The 23,646-nt window shown below is 35.0% G+C and overlaps 1 protein-coding gene across 1 annotated transcript in view; it reads right to left on the bottom strand.

The window, feature by feature from the left end:
* LRPPRC (leucine rich pentatricopeptide repeat containing) overlaps positions 1-23,646 on the bottom strand; it is a 106,209-nt gene that overhangs the window by 75,363 nt on the left and 7,200 nt on the right. The window contains exons 2-12 of the mRNA XM_030857794.2: positions 16,477-16,676; positions 15,055-15,177; positions 8,650-8,771; positions 8,487-8,545; positions 7,719-7,805; positions 6,970-7,096; positions 6,492-6,636; positions 6,033-6,178; positions 5,671-5,776; positions 5,482-5,589; positions 358-476 (exon numbers count right to left, since the gene is read on the bottom strand). Of these exons, the coding sequence (XP_030713654.2) occupies positions 358-476; positions 5,482-5,589; positions 5,671-5,776; positions 6,033-6,178; positions 6,492-6,636; positions 6,970-7,096; positions 7,719-7,805; positions 8,487-8,545; positions 8,650-8,771; positions 15,055-15,177; positions 16,477-16,676 (1,342 nt within the window). The remainder of the gene's footprint in view (positions 1-357; positions 477-5,481; positions 5,590-5,670; positions 5,777-6,032; positions 6,179-6,491; positions 6,637-6,969; positions 7,097-7,718; positions 7,806-8,486; positions 8,546-8,649; positions 8,772-15,054; positions 15,178-16,476; positions 16,677-23,646) is intronic.

The following is a 23,646-nucleotide window of genomic DNA, read 5'->3' as shown; positions in this document are numbered from 1 at the left end:
ATTCCATACTCCCAATGCAGGGGGCCCAGGTTCGATCCCTGGTAGGAGAACTAGATCCCGTACGCATGCTGCAACTAAGAGTTCACATGCCACAACTAAGAAGCCTGAATGTCACAACTAAAGATCCCACATGCCACAACTAAGACCTGGTGCAGCCAAAATAAATAAATAAATATTAAAAAAAAAAAACTACAGCTGTTACACTAACCAATATTTTTACAAAGCTTCAGAAAATTATATACCAACATAACCATTTTAGTCTCAGCTCAGTGACTTTTTTTTTTCTTTGATTACCACAAAACATTAGGGAGGAAAAATGTTCTTCAATTATGAAATTAAAACCACACTTGCACTCACCTGCAAAATAGCACGAACTGACTTTACACTATCAAAGCATGGAAACACGTAATTTATGTATGTCTCCTGATTAGGAGTTACTCCTATTTCATGCATTTCTTTGAGGACTTCAACTATACCTGTAAAATCAAATTTAGAAGCACAAAGATGAGGAACTTGGAATAAATTAACAAAAAAATCAAAAAGTTCAGTTCATTTACTTTCTGAATTATAATGTAGGAAAAGTACTCAGCATTTTGTTTATCTGAAAGAGAAAGAACAACAGAACTGGATAATAAGATGATAAATGAAAAAATTTTATTGCTCCTTCCTTCATCTCTCCCTATTAATTCAGGAGAAAGTGCTAAGGAAATACCCTAGAAATTAAAAGAAAAATGAAAACAAGCAAGATGTTTAGTAATTTCCAGTATCCCAATTGAACAGAGATCATAAAACACCACTGCTATCACAGAGCAATATGGATCTACAAAATAAAACTTGACATGACTAAATACTGCAGAGAGAAGAGATTAGAGGAATGGGGTGAGAGGAAATCTTTCCAAGACAAAAGTGTTGTTTTTTTTTTTTGCAGTACGCGGGCATCTCACTGTTGTGGCCTCTCCTGCTGCAGAGCACAGGCTCCGGATGCGCAGGCTCAGCGGCCATGGCTCACGGGCCCAGCCGCTCCACGGCATGTGGGATCCTCCCAGACCGGGACACGAACCCGTGTCCCCTGCATCGGCAGGCGGACTCTCAACCACTGTGCCACCAGGGAAGCCCTGTGCTCTTCTTCATATGCAAAGATTACTGAGCACCTGACAGGAGGACATAGCTGCTTTTCTTTTCTTTTTAGCTGCTTTTCAATTACTTGTAATAGTCTTGTGCTAATCTAATGTCCTCAATGTCCCTTCTGGCCAGTATTGACTGCTTTGTCTGATAAGACACTACAGAGAAGTGACAAAACAAAAACAGGTTTTGCAATTTAAAGAGACCCTACCTTTCAACCCGGGTTCTTCCACTTAATGGCAGTGTAAATCTGAGCAAGTAACTCCACTTTTCTGAGCCATTTTCTTAGCTTACACACTAGAAATGGCAATATGCCAGAACCGTGCCTTCTAGACACTTTAACATGTACCTTTTGGCTTGATCCTTCTACCCACCATCCATGGATTAAGCAAGGCAATACGAGTCAAGGCACTCAATAAATAGAACAATTTTCTGACCTATAAGATTCAAAAATTGTAAATATTACCCACAGGTATGGAAGAAATTCTGTGGTCTAGGCCTACAGGAAGATGGAGGACAATAGAAAAAACAGAACATACTGAACAAAAAGAACCGCAGTATTACAACTCAGTTTAGATCAATATATCAGGTTCATACTAACAAGGCTTTCATTTCAGCCTACTGGGTGGGCAGGGAGAAGCGGGGGTGTATACTTCTCTATTTAAATAAAGCCGGAAATGCCTTTAGAAGTCCAATAATCTGTATTTTAACAAAAGTGTTAAAGTAAGCGATTTCTTCAAGATCAGAGACGTGTCTTGAAAAAGAAACCTTGTCTCCTAATTGCTGGCAGGTGCTTGTAACACTACAAAACTGCAAAAACCTACACTTTTCCCTCCAATCAGAAGGATGTGGGATCAAGTCATTTTGCATACAGGAATGATAATACAGCTGCCTATTTACTTCTCAGGATGGTCATTAAAACTAAAAAAAAAAAAAAAAAGTGTGAAACCCTAAAAATACTAAACAAATGTTAACAGTAACAGTGATTTAATTTTTTTAGCTGTCTTAAAATACTCTAATAATTTCTAAAATTTAGCATAAGGTAACTCTATTTCATTTTCTAATGTTTGAAAACAGGCCAACAAATTGATTGCAGATAGAAGATTCCTATTCCTATACAAACACTTCCCCTCATCATCTATGCCTCAAATATATTTTATTCTCTTAATTTATTTTTCCAATAATGTTTTTCAGGGAGGGGAGTGCATTCTGCTCATTTAGATGACCTGGGTTGGTAGCATTTGTAACTCATGTATCTTTCCAACTGAAACTAAAGCAGGTTTAAGAAAACCTGGGTTCACACCATTGCTCAGCCAAGTTCAATCACTCCCTCAAGCACTCTTGAGGAAGCACACAAGGATATTCCCTTCAGTAACTATAGTTGGACAGGAAGAGGGAAACACTTCTCAATAAGGAGAAAGAAAGGTGATTGATCTGACATACCTACAAATATCCTCCTCAAAAATACAATTCATATTTCTTTTTAAAATAAAAGATTAAAATAATCATATATTAACTTAGATAAACGAGGATCCCAAACCTCTGTGAACTTAGAAAATCTAAACAATCTAGTAAAAATATTTCAAATGTAGGCACAAGAAAGTTTATGAATCTAAAGGAAAGTCTCCATTCAAAAAGTTTTATAAGAATTAAAGTAGTTCAAACTATTGGGAAAGATATATGGTTTTCCTGAACAAATTCCACCAACTAGGACTCTTTACTCCACATAATTTTAGACTCTGCCCAGAGCGCTCACTTTACGAGGAGGCAATTTCTTACTTTTTAAAAAGTATCATCTACTCAACCATTCACTCAACTGGCATTTAGGTTTTCATACCAGCCCTTCCTTTTATATTTTACCTGTTTTATATTCTTATTTTCATGTTTCCTAAATATACCAAGGGATGTAGATAATCCCTCAATCACTCTGCATTATTTCCTCTCACTTGGGCCAATTTGCTAAAATTCTAAGAGAGGACTTTTCCATTTGCACAACAGAGAAAAATACTAGCAAGATAAGCCATGAGGAAGTCATTATAAGAATCTTTTTTAAGGGTTGGCCAAATTTGCAGCCAGGAAAATTCTAGAATTCAATGAAAGTTTGATCATCCTATTGTTGAACACTTGGTTCAGTCTGATCTGACCTCTACATACCTTTCTTTGATTTCCTGAAGGGTTTTATTTATTCCTTATGAAACACTCCTCTACATCCTCCATCTCTGCAGCCATTATTTTCTTCTGTTAATTATTTATTTCTACCAGTTTATAATGACTTTCCCCAGACAAAAAACAAATTCACTGCACTAAAAAGAATCTTACTTTCTTATCTTACACTAAAGAAACTATATAGAATATATACAGCCATTTCCCTGTTACATGAAGAAAAGACTATAGAATACATACTTTACTCTATTTCAGGACTTCCTGCAAAGGAGAAAGTACTTTTTAAAAACTGTAAAACAGCTGACAATCTCTTGTACTCTCAAGTTAACTTTCCAGCTTTCCTATTTTTCCAGTTAAAACCTTCACTGATTAAAAAACTTGGTACCACTTTTAAAATATGTCCTTAATGCCAAAATCGATACCTAATTTTTAACCAATAGCTAAGAATTTTTATAAAACAAGTACGGCATATTTACAAGTGTCTAATATGGAGGTGTTACGGTATTAAAAATAAGTATTTACAACAGGAGGACAGAAATCCTAGTTCTAATCCCAGCACTTCTGACAACTAGATGTGGAACCTAAGATCAGCCACTGAATCTCTCTGGGCTCTCAGTTCCTTCATTAATATAATGTGAGCTTTCAACAAGGCACCTTTGATTCTACGATTCTAAGAAAAAAATGGCTTCAAGATAAAGTCCACTTTTCTACTAGTTTGAGCTACAACTATGGAAAGAATTACCTGAATTCTTTCATGTTTACTAAGTAGTAAAAATGTAGTAACCAGTTCAAGTCTAGATACCATGATAGGCTGAGAAAAGGAAATTTACCTGATGAATAAACAAACATTTCAACAGGAGTACCAGAAGTATTTTCATATCTGTGTATTGTGGACAATACTAACATGGCCAAAGATTTTCATGGAATGATGTAAACTTTCTGTGGTTCAAAAATACTAGGGTTAAAGGTTAACTCTTAGAGTTTTCAGAACTGGAGGATATGCAAAGAGTTAATCAACAAGCATGTTGTTTTCACAAAAATTTTTCTAAAAAGGATTTAGAGACTTTTACAGCCAGAAACAATTAGGGAATACTTGTTTCACTATTTCCTTTAAACCAGAAGACGGCTATATATTTAAATAAAATTGCAATATGAAAGTCTGCTAAAAGCACTTTTTTTTGTTGTTTGTGCATTTTGTTTGTCACCCAATGTCATACTAACAACTCTGCATCTCATTCTAAAGCACATTATACGGCGAGATAAAATGAAAAAGACCATTTTTTGTTTCCCCAAGGGGGAAGTACTTCTGTTAAAAGCATCTTTTTATGAGACTACTCTTTCTGAATTACCAATAATGCAAACCAAAGAATTAGATACTGTACTCTAAAATTTAATATTTGTTCAATTCTTATTCATATCCTATAGACATCCCATGTGTACAGGTAAAAGTATGCTAAATGCTTAAACGTACTTAAGAACCTGAAAGATTGAACATTTCTGTCCTTCAATCAGTTGGCTGTCAGGTCACGAGCATTCATTTTGCAATAAAAGTTTTCCTGCCTTTCCTATTATTTTAACTCAGCTCAGTTAAGAAGAAATAGACTGGTCCACAAAGAAAATGGTCTGATTGTATATATTTTATCTTTAATAAGGCTAAACTAATTTCAAACACTGTATGTATGTAAAATCAAGAACTAAAGAGTTTTTTGAAAAACTTAAAAACAATGAACTATTTAAAACCACAATCACAAGTCTGAATATCAAGATCAGAGATGAATTAAGAAATGAAATTAAGGGCTTCCCTGGTGGCGCAGTGGTTGGGAGTCCGCCTGTCGACACAGGGGACACGGGTTCGTGCCCTGGTCCAGGAAGATCCCACAGGCCGCGGAGCGGCTGGGCCTGTGAGCTATGGCCACTGAGCCTGCGCATCCGGAGCCTATGCTCTGCAACGGGAGAGGCCACAACAGTGAGAGGCCCGTGTACCGCAAAAAAAAAAAAAAAAAAAAAAAATGAAATTAAGATGAAAGAAATCCATTATGTTTGTTTTTTAAACGTTTACCTAATACTTTACTACGACTTAATTCTATTTTCTCATAAGATCTAACAAGCATGTTTTCCCAAATAATTAAATGTGTGTAGAAACTGTTATACTGGATATCTAAACCACTATTAAATCTGTAAAAGGTAAAACCTAACCTTGAACATTTTTCTCCTTCTGATGTCCAACTAGTAATGGCCAGAAATAATGAGTTCTGATAGGAAAACCTTCTTCCTTCAGAGCCTTCATTAGAGCTTTTGCCAAATCTGAAAGAGACACCATAAAATATTACAAAGCTACCTCAGCAAAACTTACTTATGTGGGTTTCAATTACGAGAATATAGTACCCATTTTTTTGGCTAGTAAAGCACAGTGGAGTGTGAACTGGAAAGGAGATGTGTGCATCTGGGCTTCCTTTAACTTCTTACAGTAGTCTTTAAGCTTCTCTGCAGGCTAGAAAAGAAAGGCACCACATCAGCTGAATCTGCAAATATCCTACCATTTGACCTTCTGCAAATATTCTACCACTTTTGAGATAAAAAATTTGAACTTCTCACCCTCTTTCTATCCAATAATCTTCCAACACAAAAACAAACTTCTCTTAATATTTATAGTTGGTCTAATCTCATAATACGTTCTCTTATTTTAAAGAATATTATTTCACTGCCAATTACATTGTCTACAAAGAAAAAATGGACTATGTAAATACCGTATTCATAGTCACACAGTGTCGTAAAAAGAAACTGCCAAAGTCACTCAGACTGTCTTCCCTTGATACAGGACATGCTAATAAAATCTGCAATGCTGTATCTTCCAATTTTTCTGTGACTAAAAGCAAAATGAGGTTCATTGTATCTGGAAAGAAAACAAAGACATCTTTTGTTACCGATTTGAACAATATTTCTACACTGCTACCAATATGAAAGACAAACTTATGAACTACAAATACGAAAAGGATTTATCTGCCTACATAATAGTGAAACACTTCCAAATCAAAACATTCCCACGTATTCATTCACTCAAGTTTTTCAGTTTATTAAGCTGACTTTAAAAGAATCCTATGTTCATCTACCACAATACCCTATTGTTAAAGAATGCCCTTTCCATCATATAGAAATAGTAATTCTTATTTTTAGAAAAATCATGAAAGTAAAAATTGTAAAACTACCTGGAATATATCTTCTTTCATATGTAATTTTTTCCAAAATTTCTGAGACATATTGAGGATATCCAGCTTTACTGAAGCTAAAGATAATTTGCAATATATCACGATCCATAAGGTAAAGATCAGACTTCTCCACTTTCTCCAGGGTCTATAGACAGTTCCAGAAATTAGAAGAACAAGTTAGGCACAAGTTTGTTTTTTTTATTAAAGCTAAATAAATTAAAATACCAAGATTTTAAAAAATTAGAAACACATACCATCTAAAGGTTTAAGACTTCTTTTATGAAACAGAAAAACATTCTATTCCAACAATAACTGTTACATCAACACCAAAGTACTGAACTATAGTAAGAATTCTCCTTCAAGACTGTCTACAAGAGATATCTTTAAAAACATATAAACTACACTTTTCTGCATCCTGCAAAATGTAGCACAGTTTATACAAATGATTTTAAAGTATGTTTATTTATATAAGTCACACCTGTTTAACATGGTCAATGTCACCCTTCTCGGCATATGCATTCAACAGTGCTAGGTATGTGTCTGGACCAGGCTCAATTCCAGCCTCTTTCATCACTGTGAGAATATTTTCTGCATTCTCCATATCTCTGTAAGTTAATTCAAAGAAAATAAAATAGATTACCATAATACTGCCAAATGTCATATCATTTAATCTAGAAAGTATTACTTACGCTTATTAAAATTAAAATTCTTAAGTACCATTTAGAATCGTTAACATCAGAAAAGAATAAATACATATTAAACTGGTAACAGATTTCTGAAATAATAAAGATCATAAACATCTCAAATTTTTATAGGTAACTTTTCCAAAAGAGAAACCAAATTAAATAATAATTACATAGACATTAAATAACGTGCCCTCTTTCACTTGGTATGTTGTGACTTAAATTTACCTTTTTAGGAAAGAATAACATTTAGTAAATTATTCTTCAAAAATAAAAATATTTTCCAGGTCACTAGCAGAGTAGTTAATAAACTTTACAAAGTCAGTTACTTTGGATCAAGTCCAATTTTTAAAACTGAAATCTTCAAATAAAAGTTTGATGAAACAGATAAATTTAAGAATAATTTATTTTAAGATGTGCATGTTCTACCACACACACTCAAGATTTTTTTTGAGAGGTAGATAAACATAGTTTAAGAATTTTCCACAATAATTTTCTGTAATTTAAATCTCACTTGAGAATAAAACCTTAGGTGGAACATTACCCAGCTCTTGCATGCCCTGTAACAAGAGCACTGAATACTGCCTCTGTGACTGGAAGATCCTTAGTTTTCATAAATCCAAGAATCTTGCTGCAACAAAAGAGAAATAAAAATACTTCTTGGAAATACACATGAAAAACACCTTTTACAACATGTGCACACAAAATTCCACTCCTTGAAGTTCTATCAATAGTCTTGAAGTACTCTTGTTAAAAACACTAGGTAAGTTTTAAAAATCTGATTGTTTCTTCTGTACTAATTAACCTTTAAAAAGCATAAAGTTTAGTGATTCATTTCATTAAAAATGAGATTGTACATTTCAATTTATTTCTTATTTCCTAAACCCTCCATCCAAAAGTATTAATAAATTTTACATGAGCAGAGAAATGTCATAACTAATTTTATACAAATCACTGAAAAAAGAGAATATTATCAGTTTTATAAATGAATACAGTGTAAATGGTTAAGAACATTTACTTTTGGAAACAGCAATTAAAAAAAAAGTAAAGTCAGCTATGTACCTCAACAATTTTAAACTTCTGCTCCAGTAAATGAAATTTTTAATTAAAATAGCAATTTTCAATTACATTTCCCCTTTTACAAAATTTTATATTTTATCTAAGTCATATGACCAAATTTGCTAGGTTAAAATACTTCTGAAATAATTTTCTTACTAAGTAGAAACTTAAAAAAAAAAAAGAATGAAAATATTCTAGGTTTACAAGACTTACAAAGTTGTTGGCTTAAACATACATTCATAGAACTACATACCTGGCACCTTCAATATCTCCCATATTACAATAAGCAGCAATCAACCTTTGGTATGTCACCTGTCAATGAAATGGGCCAGTTAATACTGCCTAAAAAATTTTTTTTTCTGGGTAAAAATAAAAGTGGATATGATCAATAAACATTTATAATAACAACTACTTACTCGATTTGGTTGAATGTTTGCTTTCTCCATTTTTTCCAAGAAGTCAGTTGGTGAAAATTTATACTCATTTTGAAGGTAGACTTTAAGCAAAGCATTATAGTGACTTACATCATACACAGTACCTACAAATGAAATTTAAATCAAATTTTTGGAAGAGCACTTAAAGTCATACCCTTTAACACAACTGAAATATGTGCACTTAAATGTAACAAACAAGGAGGGTAAAATGATCACTTCAGCATTATACCCCATATTTAGACCCACCTATATAGAAATTCTGCCAGAACAAAGGAAACTAAGTATACAAGAGAATAATTACTGAATTAATGGACAGTTACAAGTAACTGCCTATTCAAGGATTAAAAGTTCTCTTACTTATGAAGCACAGTATTCCCTTCCTGTTAGAAAATGCTGACAAGACCCCTGTATTTTTTTTAACATATTTATTGGAGTATAATTGCTTTACAATGCTGTGTTAGTTTCTGCTTTATAACAAAGTGAATCAGCTATACATATACATATATCCCCATATCTCCTCCCTCTTGAGTCTCCCTCCCACCCTCCCTATCCCACCCCTCTAGGTGGTCACAAAGCACCAAGCTCATCTCACTGTGCTATGCGGCTGCTTCCCACTATCTATTTTACATTTGGTAGTATATATAAGTCCATGCCAATCTCTCACTTCTTCCCAGCTTACCCTTCCCCCTCCCCGTGTCCTCAAGTCCATTCTCTACATCTGTGTCTTTATTCCTGTCCTGCCCCTAGGTTCTTCAGAACCATTTTTTATTTTATTTTTTTAGATTCCATATATATGTGTTAGCATACGGTATTTCTTTTTCTCTTTCTGACTTACTTCACTGTGTATGACAGTCTCTAGGTCCATCCACCTCACTACAAATAACTCAATTTCATTTCTTTTTATGGCTGAGTACTATTCCATTGCCTATATGTGCCACACCTTCTTTATCCATTCACCTGTTGATGGACACTTAGGTTGCTTCCATGTCCTGGCTATTGTAAATAGTGCTGCAATGAACACTGTGGTACATGACTCTTTTTGAATTATGGTTTTCTCAGGGTATATGCTCAGTAGTGGGATTGCTGGGTCATATGGTAATTAATTCTATTTTTAGTTGTTTAAGGAACCTCCATACTGTTCTCCATAGTGGCTATATCAGTTTACATTCCCACCAACAGTGCAAGAGGGTTCCCTTTTCTCCACACCCTCTCCAGCATTTACTGTTTGTAGATTTTTTGATGATGGCCATTCTGGTGTGGGGTGATACCTCAATGTATTTTTGATTTGCATTTCTCTAATGATTAGTGATGTTGAGCATCTTTTCATGAGTTTGTTGGCAATTTGTATATCTTCTTTGGAGAAATGTCTAGTTAGGTCTTTTGCCCATTTTTGGATTGGGTTGTTTGTTTTTTTGATATTGAGCTGCATGAGCTGCTTATAAATTTTGGAGATTAATCCTTTGTCAGTTGCTTCATTTGCAAATATTTTCTCCCATTCTGAGGGTTGTCTTTTGGTCTTGTTTATGGTTTCCTTTGCTGTGCAAAAGCTTTGAAGTTTCATTAGGTCCCATTTGTTTATTTTTGTTTTGATTTCCATTTCTCTAGGAGGTGGGTCAAAATGGATCTTGCTGTGATTTATGTCAGAGTGTTCTGCCTATGTTTTCCTCTAAGAGTTTTATAATAGTAAGACCCCTACATTTAAAGTGGCTGAAAGATTTTTCCTTATAAAGCAGTCCTTGCCACATTACAGATACCCTGAGATGGATGAATTGTGACTGCAGTTGTTATATACAGGTAGGACTGTGCTAACAATTTTGCTTATTTACTAACCAGGCTACTCAGTGTTTGAAGGCTCCATTTCCACTCCATTTCTAGTTGCTGAACACCATTTCTAGTCTGCTATTGTTAATTACCTGTATTCCAATGCCCTTTGTTTTCTTTCTATGTTTTTTGTTTTTGTTTTTTTTTGCGGTATGCAGGCCTCTCACTGCTGTGGCCTCTCCCGTCGCGGAGCACAGGCTCCGGACGCGCAGGCTCAGCGGCCATGGCTCACGGGCCCAGCCACTCCGTGGCATGTGGGATCCCCCCGGACCGGGGCACGAACCCGTGTCCCCCGCATCGGCAGGCGGACTCTCAACCACTGCGCCACCAGGGAAGCCCTCTTTCTATGTTTATCTTGCCTAAGGCCATATCAATTAAGGTTACCACTCAGCCTTACCATACCAACGCACAACATGACATCAGGGTTACCATATCAATACAGTGCTAACATGTTTTACTAAATTGTCAGGAATTAAATTTTATATCTTTATTCAACTGCCTGTGGCTACACAGGCCTGTGGTGTCAGTTTGACATTCAAAGCAGTAGAGTCCTGTTCTATTAAATTAAAACTTGTGTTTAACCTTAGACATGTAGTGTATTTACTATGTTTCAGGCACTGTACTAAGTGCTCTGCATACAAAGGTTGAATTACTCTTCACAACAGCTTTCAGGAAGGTACTGTTATCATCCCCATCTTACAGATTAGGAAAACTGACTCTTCCATTTACCCAAGGCCACAAGGCTAGTATGTGACCATAAATTTGAATGTAGGTAGTCTGCCTTGAGAGCCCAATCTCTTAACCATTGTAATACTTTATACAGGGCCTTATAGGAAACCATATGCAAGTCCACACCTGTAATATAATTATGCAACAGGGTTACCATGCAGTGTCTGAGAACTTTCAAAAAACCATCAACTCAAGCTGAACTCTTAACAATGGTTGGCTACAGCTCTAAGGCTGAGGAAGTTATATTCTATAATTTTATAAAGGTATTTACTCTAGTGTGCTGGAAAAGCTGAGGAAACTGCTGAAAATCCAGATAAGTAACATCTACTCTGGATTTTCATACAGATTTTAGTCAAGATCAATGTTAACATAACTGGGTTTCATTTCTTTATTTCTGCCACATTGACATGGTTCTACAGATGACAAAAATGTTTCTGTGAACTTCAGTAAAAATTTTATCCCCCTATTTACTATTATGTCTAGTTAATTTCATGGGTCATTTCTCGAAGAATAATTTTTTAAAAATACATAGTGTATCTTTCATAGAGTAAATTAAAATCTTTAAAATTTAAATTAAAAACTCAAAGTTTAGGGACATAATCCTAAAATATCTTACTTTAATAATCAAAAGCTATATAATAGCATTTCCTTATGTACCTTACCATATACCCTTATACCTCTAACACTATCTCATGGCTCTGGCTCTGCTATCCATTACTTTTAATGTTTTAATATTATGTTCTTGTTCAATCTCGTTATGTAATAATTTTGTAAATTGTCATCCACTTACATTTATCTTATACTTATTTTGTTCAAACCTGAAAGAATATCCTAAAATATTACTATTTTAGATAAAAGCCAGGTTTCTTGCTAGATTAGTGCTCATCCATTGGTGTATTTTGGATAATTATTCTCTCTTCCATGTATTACCTTGTGCTTGCCCACAGTAAAAGTTACCTGTCACTTTTGTGTCATCTCACAGGGCTTTTTATGTGTAGTTATGTTAATTAGCTTGGCATTTTACTGTTCAAGAAAAATATGTGTCATCTGAAAACTTTAAGATGTCATTATATAGTCCCCTTCATTAAGATTATATAAATATATTAAATGTGGACCTGTCCTTAATACCAATACTTAAAAACATGTTTGCACTTTTTTGTTCAGAGTAGTTTTTATCCCCCCCTACCTTTGTCTCTAAACCAGAGTTCTAATGATCAAGGTTTTTTGCAATCCCAAATAGATTAACAGCCTTTGTAAGAAATAGTTTTCTAAAAAAATTACATCTATCTTTTTCCAAAATGTGATTATTTTCTTAGAGAATTTTTTTTAAGTTAGATTTGACTGACTGGCCCCAAGAGTGGAACTGGGTGTCTGGGGAACATAGGTCAAAGCCTTTCACTATAAACTTTATTGAACCTTTTGCATTTGAACCATGTTAATATTAACAGATTTACTATTTAATGAAGTAGAATTTGAATTTTTTTGAAGTCAAGTTAAATTTGCTTGAACATTTTCTACAATTTCAACTATTACTACTTTAGTACCCAAGATGTGCAAAACACTGGAAGGTTCATGACAAAGATCTAAATATGAATAAGATAAGATCATCAGCCTCCAAGAGAAGAATATCTATTAAAAAGACAAATTCAGGGACTTCCCTGGTGGCGCAGTGGTTAAGAGTCCACTTGCCAGTACAGGGGACACAGGTTCAATCCCTGGTCCAGGAAGATCCCACATGCCGCGGAGCAACTAAGCTCGTGTGCCACAACTGCTGAGACCGCGTGCCATAACTACTGAAACCCACATGCCTAGAGCCCGTGCTCCGCAACAAGAAAACCCACCACAATGAGAAGTCCACACACCACAACACAGAGTAGCTGCCACTCACTGCAACTAGAGAAAGCCCGCGTGCAGCAATGAAGACCCAATGCAGCCAAAGAAAAAAAAGACAAACTCACAATTCTAATGCAGGAAACTGATGAGACACTAATTGGGACTGGAGGTAAAACTCTAGAAAGGAGGGATTTAAATTATAGCTTGAAAAATGGATTGACTTAAAGAGTAAGAAACAAAAGAACACTCCAGAAAAGATAAATAACCTGAATAACAAAACTTAAGGAGACATATATTATCATGATGTGGCCAAGAAGTACACCAGAAGTAATTCTATTTTTAAAAATTTAGGGCTTCCCTGGTGGCACAGTGGTTTAGAGTCCGCCTGCCGATGCAGGGGACACGGGATCGTGCCCCGGTCCGGGAAGATCCCACATGCCGTGGAGCGGCCAGGCCCATGAGCCATGGCCGCTGAGCCTGCGTGTCCAGAGCCTGTGCTCTGCAACAGGAGAGGCCACAACAGTGAGAGGCCCACGTATCGCAAAAAAAAAAAAAAAAAATTTAGCATATGGCAACATTGAAATGAGAGCCTATCATTTCCAGACTAAAGGGGACTAAAGAATCCCCTTTAGTCTGGAAAACTCAGTTCCAGTCTCGGATCTGTCACAGCTCATTCTGTAACTTTGGACATATTACCTAAGCTAAAAAAATCTCTTGCAGCTTAAAAAAAGTCTGTGAACAAGAGTCACGGTGGCAATCTACCAGGTTTCTAACAATATTAATTCAACAACTAGTTAACAAGTGTAGTAAGTTCAAAGCATTATTCTACCGGCAAAGAGAAAAACAAAGATGTTATGAATTCTACTCTCACAAAGGATATACAGTATAGAGAAAAGACATGTTTGTGAACAATTATAATAGAAAGTAATGCGTGTCTATCTTTCTATTGAGGTATTAATGTTATGACTATTATGTAAGGGCTCTTTTCTATTTTAGAATATAACCATTCTCACAAATATTTCTCCCAGTTCAACATGTGTTTTTAAATTATGTGACTTACTGACATACAGATATTTCTTGTTTGCTTTGTTAAGATTTTCTTAAATCAGGAATGAACACTGAATTTTATCAAATGATCTTTTAAACTATTTTATTTTTTGAATAGGTACTATTCATAGCCCCAAAATGAAAAAGTATAAAAGAGTATAGGGTAATCAACTATAATTTTTTTAAAAAGTATACAGTAAAAATTGTATCTAGTGTTTATCATCCTTCCAGAAATATTTTAATATCATATGCACATACACATATAAACATTTTTCTTCAGAATGGTATCAAACTATACACTCTGTTCTGCATCTTAATTTTTAATTATATTTTGGAGAAAACCCCACATTAGTATATGAAGAACTCCATTCTTTTAATGGTTGCACCGTATTCCATTTTACAGACACTCCATAATTTATTTAACCAAACCTCTAGTGAGGGACATTAGAGTTGGTTCCAATTTTTACTTTTGCAAACAAGCTACAATGAAGAATATCCTTTTGCACATGTGAGTATATCTATCTAAACTCTAACAAACAGACTATGTTGTACACCTCAAGTTAATATAATATTGTAAATCAACTGTACGTCAAAAGGAATTTTTTTAAGTATAAACATATTAAAACACTGAAATGCTTGATATGTTAATAAATTCTAACAAATAGAAATGCTTCGTCAAATAGTATGTGCACTTATAACTTTGACAGACTAAATGTCTTTCTACTTCGTTCTTTTTAACTTACCCTAAAAGTAATACTTGTTATGAAAAATTATTTTATTCTTAATGCCCCTAGATGTCACTATAACTCACCAAATAAGTCATATCACAAAAAAATATGAATCAAGTAAAACCCTTCCATAAAACTGAACTACAGCATTTATGAAAAGAAATTCTTTTTTACTAAAAGAGAAAGTATCTACACCCTTCATACACATCGTATATTCATACAATCATACCCAATTTCTGAAGTTTGTCCCATATCCTATGAGCAAATTCTGTTCTCTCTGAGAGCTTTAGTTCAGGCAAGAGAGAACCACAGCTGCGCAGCAGAAGCAAGGCTTGATTACCACCTCGGCTACCTATGAAAACAGGTTAATGTATAATATTTAACATAGTAACAATACCATGCAGATAAATATCAAAACTTAAGCTGAAATCTGTAAATATTTTAAAATCTCCTGCCTCACTAAAGATAATATTAAAAGAATACTCATAAATCAGAAAAATCCTATCCCAATCAACAAGTATCATTTACAATGTTACTACAAGTTTTTAAAACTGATCTGTTTTCTTACGGAAGCTAAGGTTATAAATCTATACAATCTGCAAAACTACAAAGAACCTAGTGCTTACTGCAATAGAAAGGCTGAACTTCTCAGTATCTTATGAAAATAGTACAAAGCAGTACAATTAAAACCCAAGAATATCCAACTTAGGTTTATAATCCTCTACAAAATATTAACTTCCTTCTCCCTTTATCCACATGTCTCTGAAAGCTGACTTTAAAACAAAAACAAAAATAAACCACTTATTGCATGATTCCATTTATATAAAGTATCCAGGATAAGCAAATCTACAAGGAAGTACACTAGTGGTTGCCTAGGGCTGGAAGGGATGGAGGTCTGGGGACTGATGTTTAGGAGTATGGAGGTTTCTTTTGGGGGTGATAAAAATGTTCTAAAATTGACTGCGGTGATAGCCGTACAACTCAATGAATCAAAGAGAGAAAATGATAAAAACTGTCTTTAAATGCAAGTTATTACTGATACTTCTTTAGTATCCCTCATCATTAGATTCTACAGCTTAATGTGACTGAAATCATGGATGGGCTTTGGGAAGCTGGTGAATGCTCTCAAACTATATACAAAATTATGTGTGTGGCTTGCACGTGGGCTTTTGTGTGAGCATGTGTGGTTAGGGTTTTTTTTTTGGGGGGGGTGTTGAGGGCAAGTTTCTATCAGATTATCAAAGTTGCATAAGTGACTCAAATAAATTTTAATAGCTAAGTGAAAATGAAAGGGAAATAGTGATTATCAGTCTTTCTGGGAATTTGTCATATGTGATTATCTTAGGGAAAGCAGACACTATACAACAGAAGAAAAACTAATATCTTCCAAGAAAATTTACCACTCAAAGTGATTCCTTCATAAACTGTGGGAGAAGACCATTTTTATTTGCTAATTTTGAAATAAACATGCAAAACAAAATGTTTTACTCAAAACTTTGCTCTGATGAGTTGGAAAAACAGATCACAATCATAACATAAAATCATGAATAGAAATAACAAAATTTGAAGTATCAAGTAATGTGCTCTATAATGAGCTTACCACCAAACCACTACTTAAGTTCAACTTTTTTAACAGAAAATCTTGAAATACCTGAGTGGCAGGTGTTATCAAAGACTTTTTGTAGAAGAGTCTTAGGGATGCGGCCAGTTCTTCGGACAGAATTATCTAGCCTCATTAGAGCCCAATCAAACTGACTGGTATTCCTTCTATGAGAAGAAGTGGCCTCTTCTTGAAGATAATTCTTTTTTTCAGCAGCAATGGCATACAGCCTGGCTTGGCTCAGTAGCTCTCTACAAAATGAAAGACAATTAGAAATAAACTATGTCAACTACTAACCACATAGGTCATCTTTGTGAGTAAAATTTATACAAAGCTTTCTTATTAGTTACTAAATACCTAAATTCATAGCACAATAGCAAAAATGCACAGGGAAGTATAAATTGGTAGGGAAGAAAGTTTTGACCTTTGCTTTAAATGAAGTCACATGCACATAAATTGCATGCAAATTAACCTCTTGAATAACTGTTTGACAATATCTGGATAACTTTTCACATGGAATCAACTCAAACTAAGACAATAATACAGTATGTTTTAAGTGTTTTTAAATCTCCCTTAACCAAAACCAAGTCAGTGAAGGAAAATGAAGATTATGCTACAAAGCTCTTCTCACCTCTGCAAATGAGACAAGAGATATAAAATATATCTAAAATTCTGAAGAATTCTAAAGCAGTCTTCAAATGCTTTCCAGGTGTTGCTTATTATGAATTATTAAGAAGACCAATTTCCAAGTTAAAATTATACATTTTAAAGGATCATTAACAACGAAAGAATTTCCCATCTTTCTAAATAAATCTGAAACATTTTACAGTGATGTTTCAACTCTCAATTCATATGTCAAAATGCTAACTGTATACTTTTCTAATCATTTTAACAACTGTAACCAACAAATATAAAACTAGATTTCTGCTGTTAAACATCATTAATTTGGGGAAAGTCAAAAGGAAAAAAAATTAAGGTCAGACTAGTACATATGTATAAAAAGCAAACAACCTTTAAACCATTCAACATTTTAATAAAAGAGGTCTAGCATGCAGACCAAACGCTCCAAAACGTGAAATCAGAGGTATTCTACGCTGTAGAAATAGGCTCTACCTGATTTACAAACATCAAACTTAGAAATAATCCTTATGTGTGAAGGAAACCCTGTCATAAATCTTTGAATTGAATTTAAACTCTTTCTGTGCATTCAAATCTCACACAAAATTATCTAATTCTCAGAGATTTACATCTTTACCTCCAAATATCTTAGACTTTTCAGAAGTAGCCAGTAAGTATAACTAAATAATACTAAGTATATAGTAACTAAGTATAATGTAAAAACACTCTACTTACTAATTTGAGAATGCGTTTAGGATGACAATCACATTTTTCTAGCATGTGCACATTTTTTACCACAATTACCAAAATAAATATTTACATACTAGTGAGTTTAAAAATAAAATTGTTGACTTCCTATCCTATGTTATTAACCTGGAAAACCAGTCACAAAACTGAATGATTAAGTACCTGATGTTACATTAAAGAAAGCTACACCAGTAGTTTCACAACAAGGTTATGTAAAACACAGAGGCAGTAACTGATACTCCACTAGAAATTCTACCACTGTGACCTGGGACAAATCACTCTGGCCATCAATGATTCCACCTATGTAAATCAGTAGACTGGAAAACAATGGAAAAAATCAAAATAGTAACTAAACAAGACAATGTCTTATCTTGTTTAGTTAAGAAGCCTAATGATCAGCACTTGCAGATGGCTAATTGATTAAAGTTAGTTAAATGAACTGAATTAATTAAATGCTAGATTTTTACCTATAAACCACAGAAGATACATGCCTACATATACTTATCCCTTATTTTCAAAAGTTTTCTCTGGCTGTTTGTCTGGCTGTTACTAACCTATGCCCTTGTTAGTCAGGCAAACACAAAATATTATTTTAAATCACCCAGAACAATGTGTCAGGTTCAGGAGAGTGTGCAATAATATTGTTCAACAATGAAAGCTAATAACATAAGAGATTTCAAAACTGTAGTGAAGTGTATTTGTCAATGTTTTTTACACAACCCAAATCTGATAAACTGTGAAGGGGCATAAAAATAAAACCTCTGTTTAAAATGCAGTTTTAAAATGTAAGATCAGGGACCTCCCTGGTAGTCCAGTGGGTAAAACTCTGCGCTCCCAATGCAGGGGGCCCGAGTTCGATCCCTGGTCAGGGAACTAGATCCCGCATGCATGCCGCAACTAAGAGTCCACATGCCACAACCAAGACCCTGTGCAGCCAAAATAAATAAATAAATATTAAAAAATAAAATAAAATGTAAGTTCAAACAAACACAAATAAAATCCAGGCAGAAAACAGAGACGTTAACAAACCAGCACTGCATGCTGAACATTCTAAAGCTAATTTTTCTCACAAAATAAATCTTTAATGCTGCTAAGTCTCCTTCACGTGTGTTTGGCTTTAATTAGTTAAGTCAAAATATGAATCTACTATAAAATAAACTGGGGAGGGGAAGAGTTACATATTTAAGTCAAAGGATTCTTCACTCTTCAAAAGGATTCTCCAGGGCTTCCCTGGTGGCGCAGTGGTTGAGAGTCCGCCTGCCGATGCAGGGACACAGGTTCGTACCCCGGTCCGGGAAGATCCCACATGCCGCGGAGCGGCTGGGCCCGTGAGCCGTGGCCGCTGAGCCCGCGCATCTGGAGCCTGTGCTCCACAATGGGGAAGGCCACAACAGTGAGAGGCCCGCGTACCACAAAAAAAAAAAAAAAGATTCTCCAGTGCTTCCTCACATGGCAGCGCTTTCTACATTTCTTATTTGACACAGAATTTATTTTTAAATTCACTTGAACACACCCTGAAGGAAAAAGGGTGTGTTCACAGCCTAGAACGATAGGTATGTTGTGATAGAAAAGAAAGGAAAGAACAAGTGCAGGGGTTAAGGTGGGTCCATGCAAGGTAGGAACCTAACCATCAGGCCTGAACAAGCTGGAATGCACTGCCTCCAAAACCTGATGACCAAGTGATGTAAACACATAAGGGAAAATTATTTTATCATTTCACCCAAGTGTCATAAATGGCTCCTTTATATTTTTGAGTTAAATTTCTCAGGTTCCCTCCTGAGACTCCAGCACTCACAACCAACTTCCAGGTTACCCATGAATTTTCTCTGGCAAAATCTGGCATTTAAAAAGTTATTTTTCTCAGGTTTTGTTGTTTTTTTATAATGGGTGCTAGTGTTTTTTGACTCTTTAGTGAAAAAAATAATGATTTTATAGTTGAGCGTCCATATTTCAAAAAGGTACAAGGACTAGATTATTATTAGATTATTATAAACAGGCTTCCATGGGTTCCCTAATTAACAGGCTCCCCTATTAAGCCTGTCACTTTTAAAAATCAATGCCTTACTTTTTCAAGGCATTTTTAAGTTTACAGAAAAACTGTCCAGAAAGTACGGAGTTCCCATGTATTAGACCCTCTTCCCCGTCCACCTAATTTCCTCTATTAACATTCTGTATTAGTGTGGTACATTCGTTACAAATGATGACCAATATTGATACATTTTTATTAGCTAAGGTCTATAGTATACAAAAATGTTCACGCTCTGTGTGTACATATCTATGGGCTTTGACAAATACATGACATGCATTACAGAACCACAGAATATTTCACTGCCCTCAAAATGCCCTATGTTCCACCTAACTCATCCCTTCCCCCTCCTCCTGAACCCCTAGCAACCACTTTTTACTTGTCTTGTGTTGCCTTTTCCAGAATGTCATATAGTTGAATCATACAGGACGTAATCTTTTTCAGATTGGCTTCTTTCACCTAGCAATACACATTTAAGGTTCCCCTGTGTCTTTTCATGGCTTGATAGTTCATTTTTTTTAGTGCTGAGTAACATTCCACTGTATTGGATGTACCACAATTTGCTTATCAGTTCACCTACTGAAGGACATACTAGTCGCTTCCAATTTTGGGCAATTATGAATAAAGCTACTGTAAACATGTATGTGCAGGTTTTTGTGTGGACAGAAATCTTCAACTCATTTGGGTAAATATCTAGGAGTGTGACTGCTGGATCATATGGTAAGCTTATGTTTATTTATCTTTGTAAGAAACCGTCAAACTATCTTCCAAAATGCCTGTACCATTTTGCATCCCCACTAGCAATAAATGAGAGTTCCTATTGCCCCACATCTCACCACAGATGCCATAGGTGTTTTAGCCATTCTAACATGCATGTAGTGGTATCTAACTGTTGTTTTAATTTGCAATTCCCTAATGACATATGATATGAGCATCTTTTCATATGCTTATTTGCCTTCAGTATTTCTTTGGTGAACTGTTCAGATGTGCTAATTTCTCAACTAGGTCATTAAGTTTTCTCATTGTTGAGTTTTAAGAGTTCTTTGTATGTTTTGGATAGTCTCAGTGTTTATTTCTTTCAAGTAAACTTTTTATTGAACTGTTATTCATTCCTTTTAAACTCTGAATATACACCAAACTAATCACATACATTTTTAAAACTCTCCCTTCCCTATTCTCTTCTTCCTTTTTCACTGCTATTATGAGCCAATTGGGCATCACTCTAGAGCTATCAGAGTTTAAAGATACAGCGATAGAATAGGTATAGTCAGTAGCTAATGTTTATTACGCATTTAAGACATGCAAGGTAATAGAAAATTAGGACTATAATCTTGATTTTACAGATAAGAAAAGTAAAGTAACTTGCCCAAAGTCACAGTAAAAGCTAGTTAAATGACAGGACCTGTACCTGTACATGGGTAATTTCATTCTGAAATGAGCTCAACATGGCGGAAGGGCATCAAGGAAACTAATCTGGCTGCAACAGGCAGTTCACACTGGAAAGTGGTAAAAATTAAACCTAGGCAGGGAATGTGAGACGAGATAAGGGGAAGTCTACAATGGCTGATAACGACAGGATTTGGATTTTATGACATGCTTATAAAATACAAGACTGATTTTCACAATGCTGCTCTCACAGAAGCATATTTTGCTGAACTATTCTGTAGGCAATAGGTATCCAAATTTCTCTTATGTTCTCACCAATCCCTTATTTTAACTATTCTACTTGAGTTTTCTTTATTTAGTCTGTTGGTATGGTTGATTACATCAATTGACTATTCAAACCTTGAACCAGGCTTGCACACCTGGAATAAACCCAACTTGGTTGCAGTATATAATTATTTTATACATTTTATGTATATACTGATTCCAATTAAGTTTTAACATGTTAAAAATTCAAAAAACAATGACTCCTCCTAAAAGTGGTTGGTATTCCTTTCAAATTTCTTCACTGCTACTGACTACACCACCTTTACATTTTTCCCTCAAGCTCAAAATCTTAGGATAATTGCTCAATCCCCCTCATCCTTCACAGCGCATCTGTTGAGCCCTCAGATACCTCTTTATTTCTGAGTTCCTTGTTCAATCCAGAACACATGGATTTTTGCAACAAAACTCATATTAGTTTCTCAGGCTTCAGCTTTTCTTCATACAACTGCCAGATCAATCTCCCCCAAAACCGTCTCATGCCACTGCCTCTTTAGGATCCTATAACTGTTTTTTTTACTTTTATCACAACACCTAAATTCTTTCATTTATTGATTCAAAGAAGATTTATCAAGCACCTTCTATGTATAAAGCACTGTGCTAGGATCAGCCTTTCTACTTATCTAGTAAGTAAACCTGATAATCAATTAGTTAAACTTAAAAAACAAAACAACAAAACCCACGAGTTGTGTTAAGTTCTATGACTCCAATGAAACAACAGTAGGGTTCTACTTTGGATTAAATGTACAAAGATGATGACACTCAAAATTTTTAACTAAGGATGAAAGGCAGCAGCCATACAGATATCAGAGGATGAGTATTCTAGGCCAAGTAGAACAGTCAGTAGACCAAGTGCGTGAGCAACAGATGGTATGAGATTGGAGAGGACGGCTGGGCTAGATCATGGAGGATTGCGAAGGTAAGGAGTCTGGATTTTATTCTGGATACAGATTTCATTCCAAGTACAAAACTGTATATAACCCTACTGAAGGTTTTGTAAGCAGGGGTTGTGGTATGATATATTTCTGTTTAGAAAAGATCAGTCTAGCTGCAGGGTGGACCAAAAATTAGACAGCAGCAAGAATTTAATAGAGATACCATTTAGGAAGCTGTTGCAGCAGTCCAAGTGAGAGACTGAAGCTTAGAGGGTGGGCGCGGAGATGAGAATCACCAAGGCTCCCACCTGATTCAACTGCAAATTCCAGGCAACAAGTCTTGCCAGTACAATTTGTTAATTCTCACTTCCATGTAATAGAGAAAAATTCATGTAAAAGAGCCCTACAGAGTCTCGATTAATCCTCTGTATACATCTTAACGTATTATGTATCATTTTCATAACACTTGATAAGCACAATCTTAGAGACAAAAACAGAAGGCTCCATGGCATAGTGGAAACACACCAGCTTTCAGAGTGTGGGCTTGAATGTAAAAATGTAAAATGGTTATTGGGATAAGGAGGGGAAATTTTGGCAATTACTCCTGATTTTTGTCCTTAAAATTCTTGTTTAAAGTCAAATTTAACAGGAATATTTTATGTGTTTAAAAAAATTAAGAATTTCCAACATGGCCCCTAACTGTAAAGTCTATATTATAAGGAGAAAAGAAAGAAGCTTAAGAACAGAAGAGCTTGTACTGAGAAGTCTAGTATTCCAAATTTGCTGACACCAGACTCAATAGAAACCTAGATTCCAATAAGAAATGTCTAACATATTCTTTTTATATCTGTTGCCATGTTTCCTGGGAACTATCACTAATTGTAAGCCAAAAGTCTCTAATTATATGAAAAAAAAAAAAAAGGATAAACGGTTAGCCATTATGCAAAATTTAGGCCATTCAAGACATTCTCATTGGAAGGGGAAAAAAAAACAGACTGTCCTGATTTCAGGCTCTGCCATTTCTAAGATATGTAACTTTGGGCAAGTTACCACAACTCTCTCTAAGCCTGTAAAATCTCAGAGATAATAGTATTCACCGCACAGGAATATCACAAAGACTGAGATAATGCAGTGTTTCCCAAAATATTGCACTTCTGCCAGGAAAATGGTTTTAGATAGCATGTAGACAAAGACTTTCTATTTCTGTAGTTTTATTTACTTCAATAAATAGTTTAAAATAACTATTGC

This window comes from Globicephala melas, chromosome 12 (genome assembly GCF_963455315.2).
Source record: "Globicephala melas chromosome 12, mGloMel1.2, whole genome shotgun sequence".
In the NCBI taxonomy this organism is placed as follows: Eukaryota; Metazoa; Chordata; class Mammalia; order Artiodactyla; family Delphinidae; genus Globicephala; species Globicephala melas.
The sequence above is the reverse complement of the archived record's forward strand: the minus strand, read 5'-3'. Positions and strand labels throughout refer to the sequence as shown.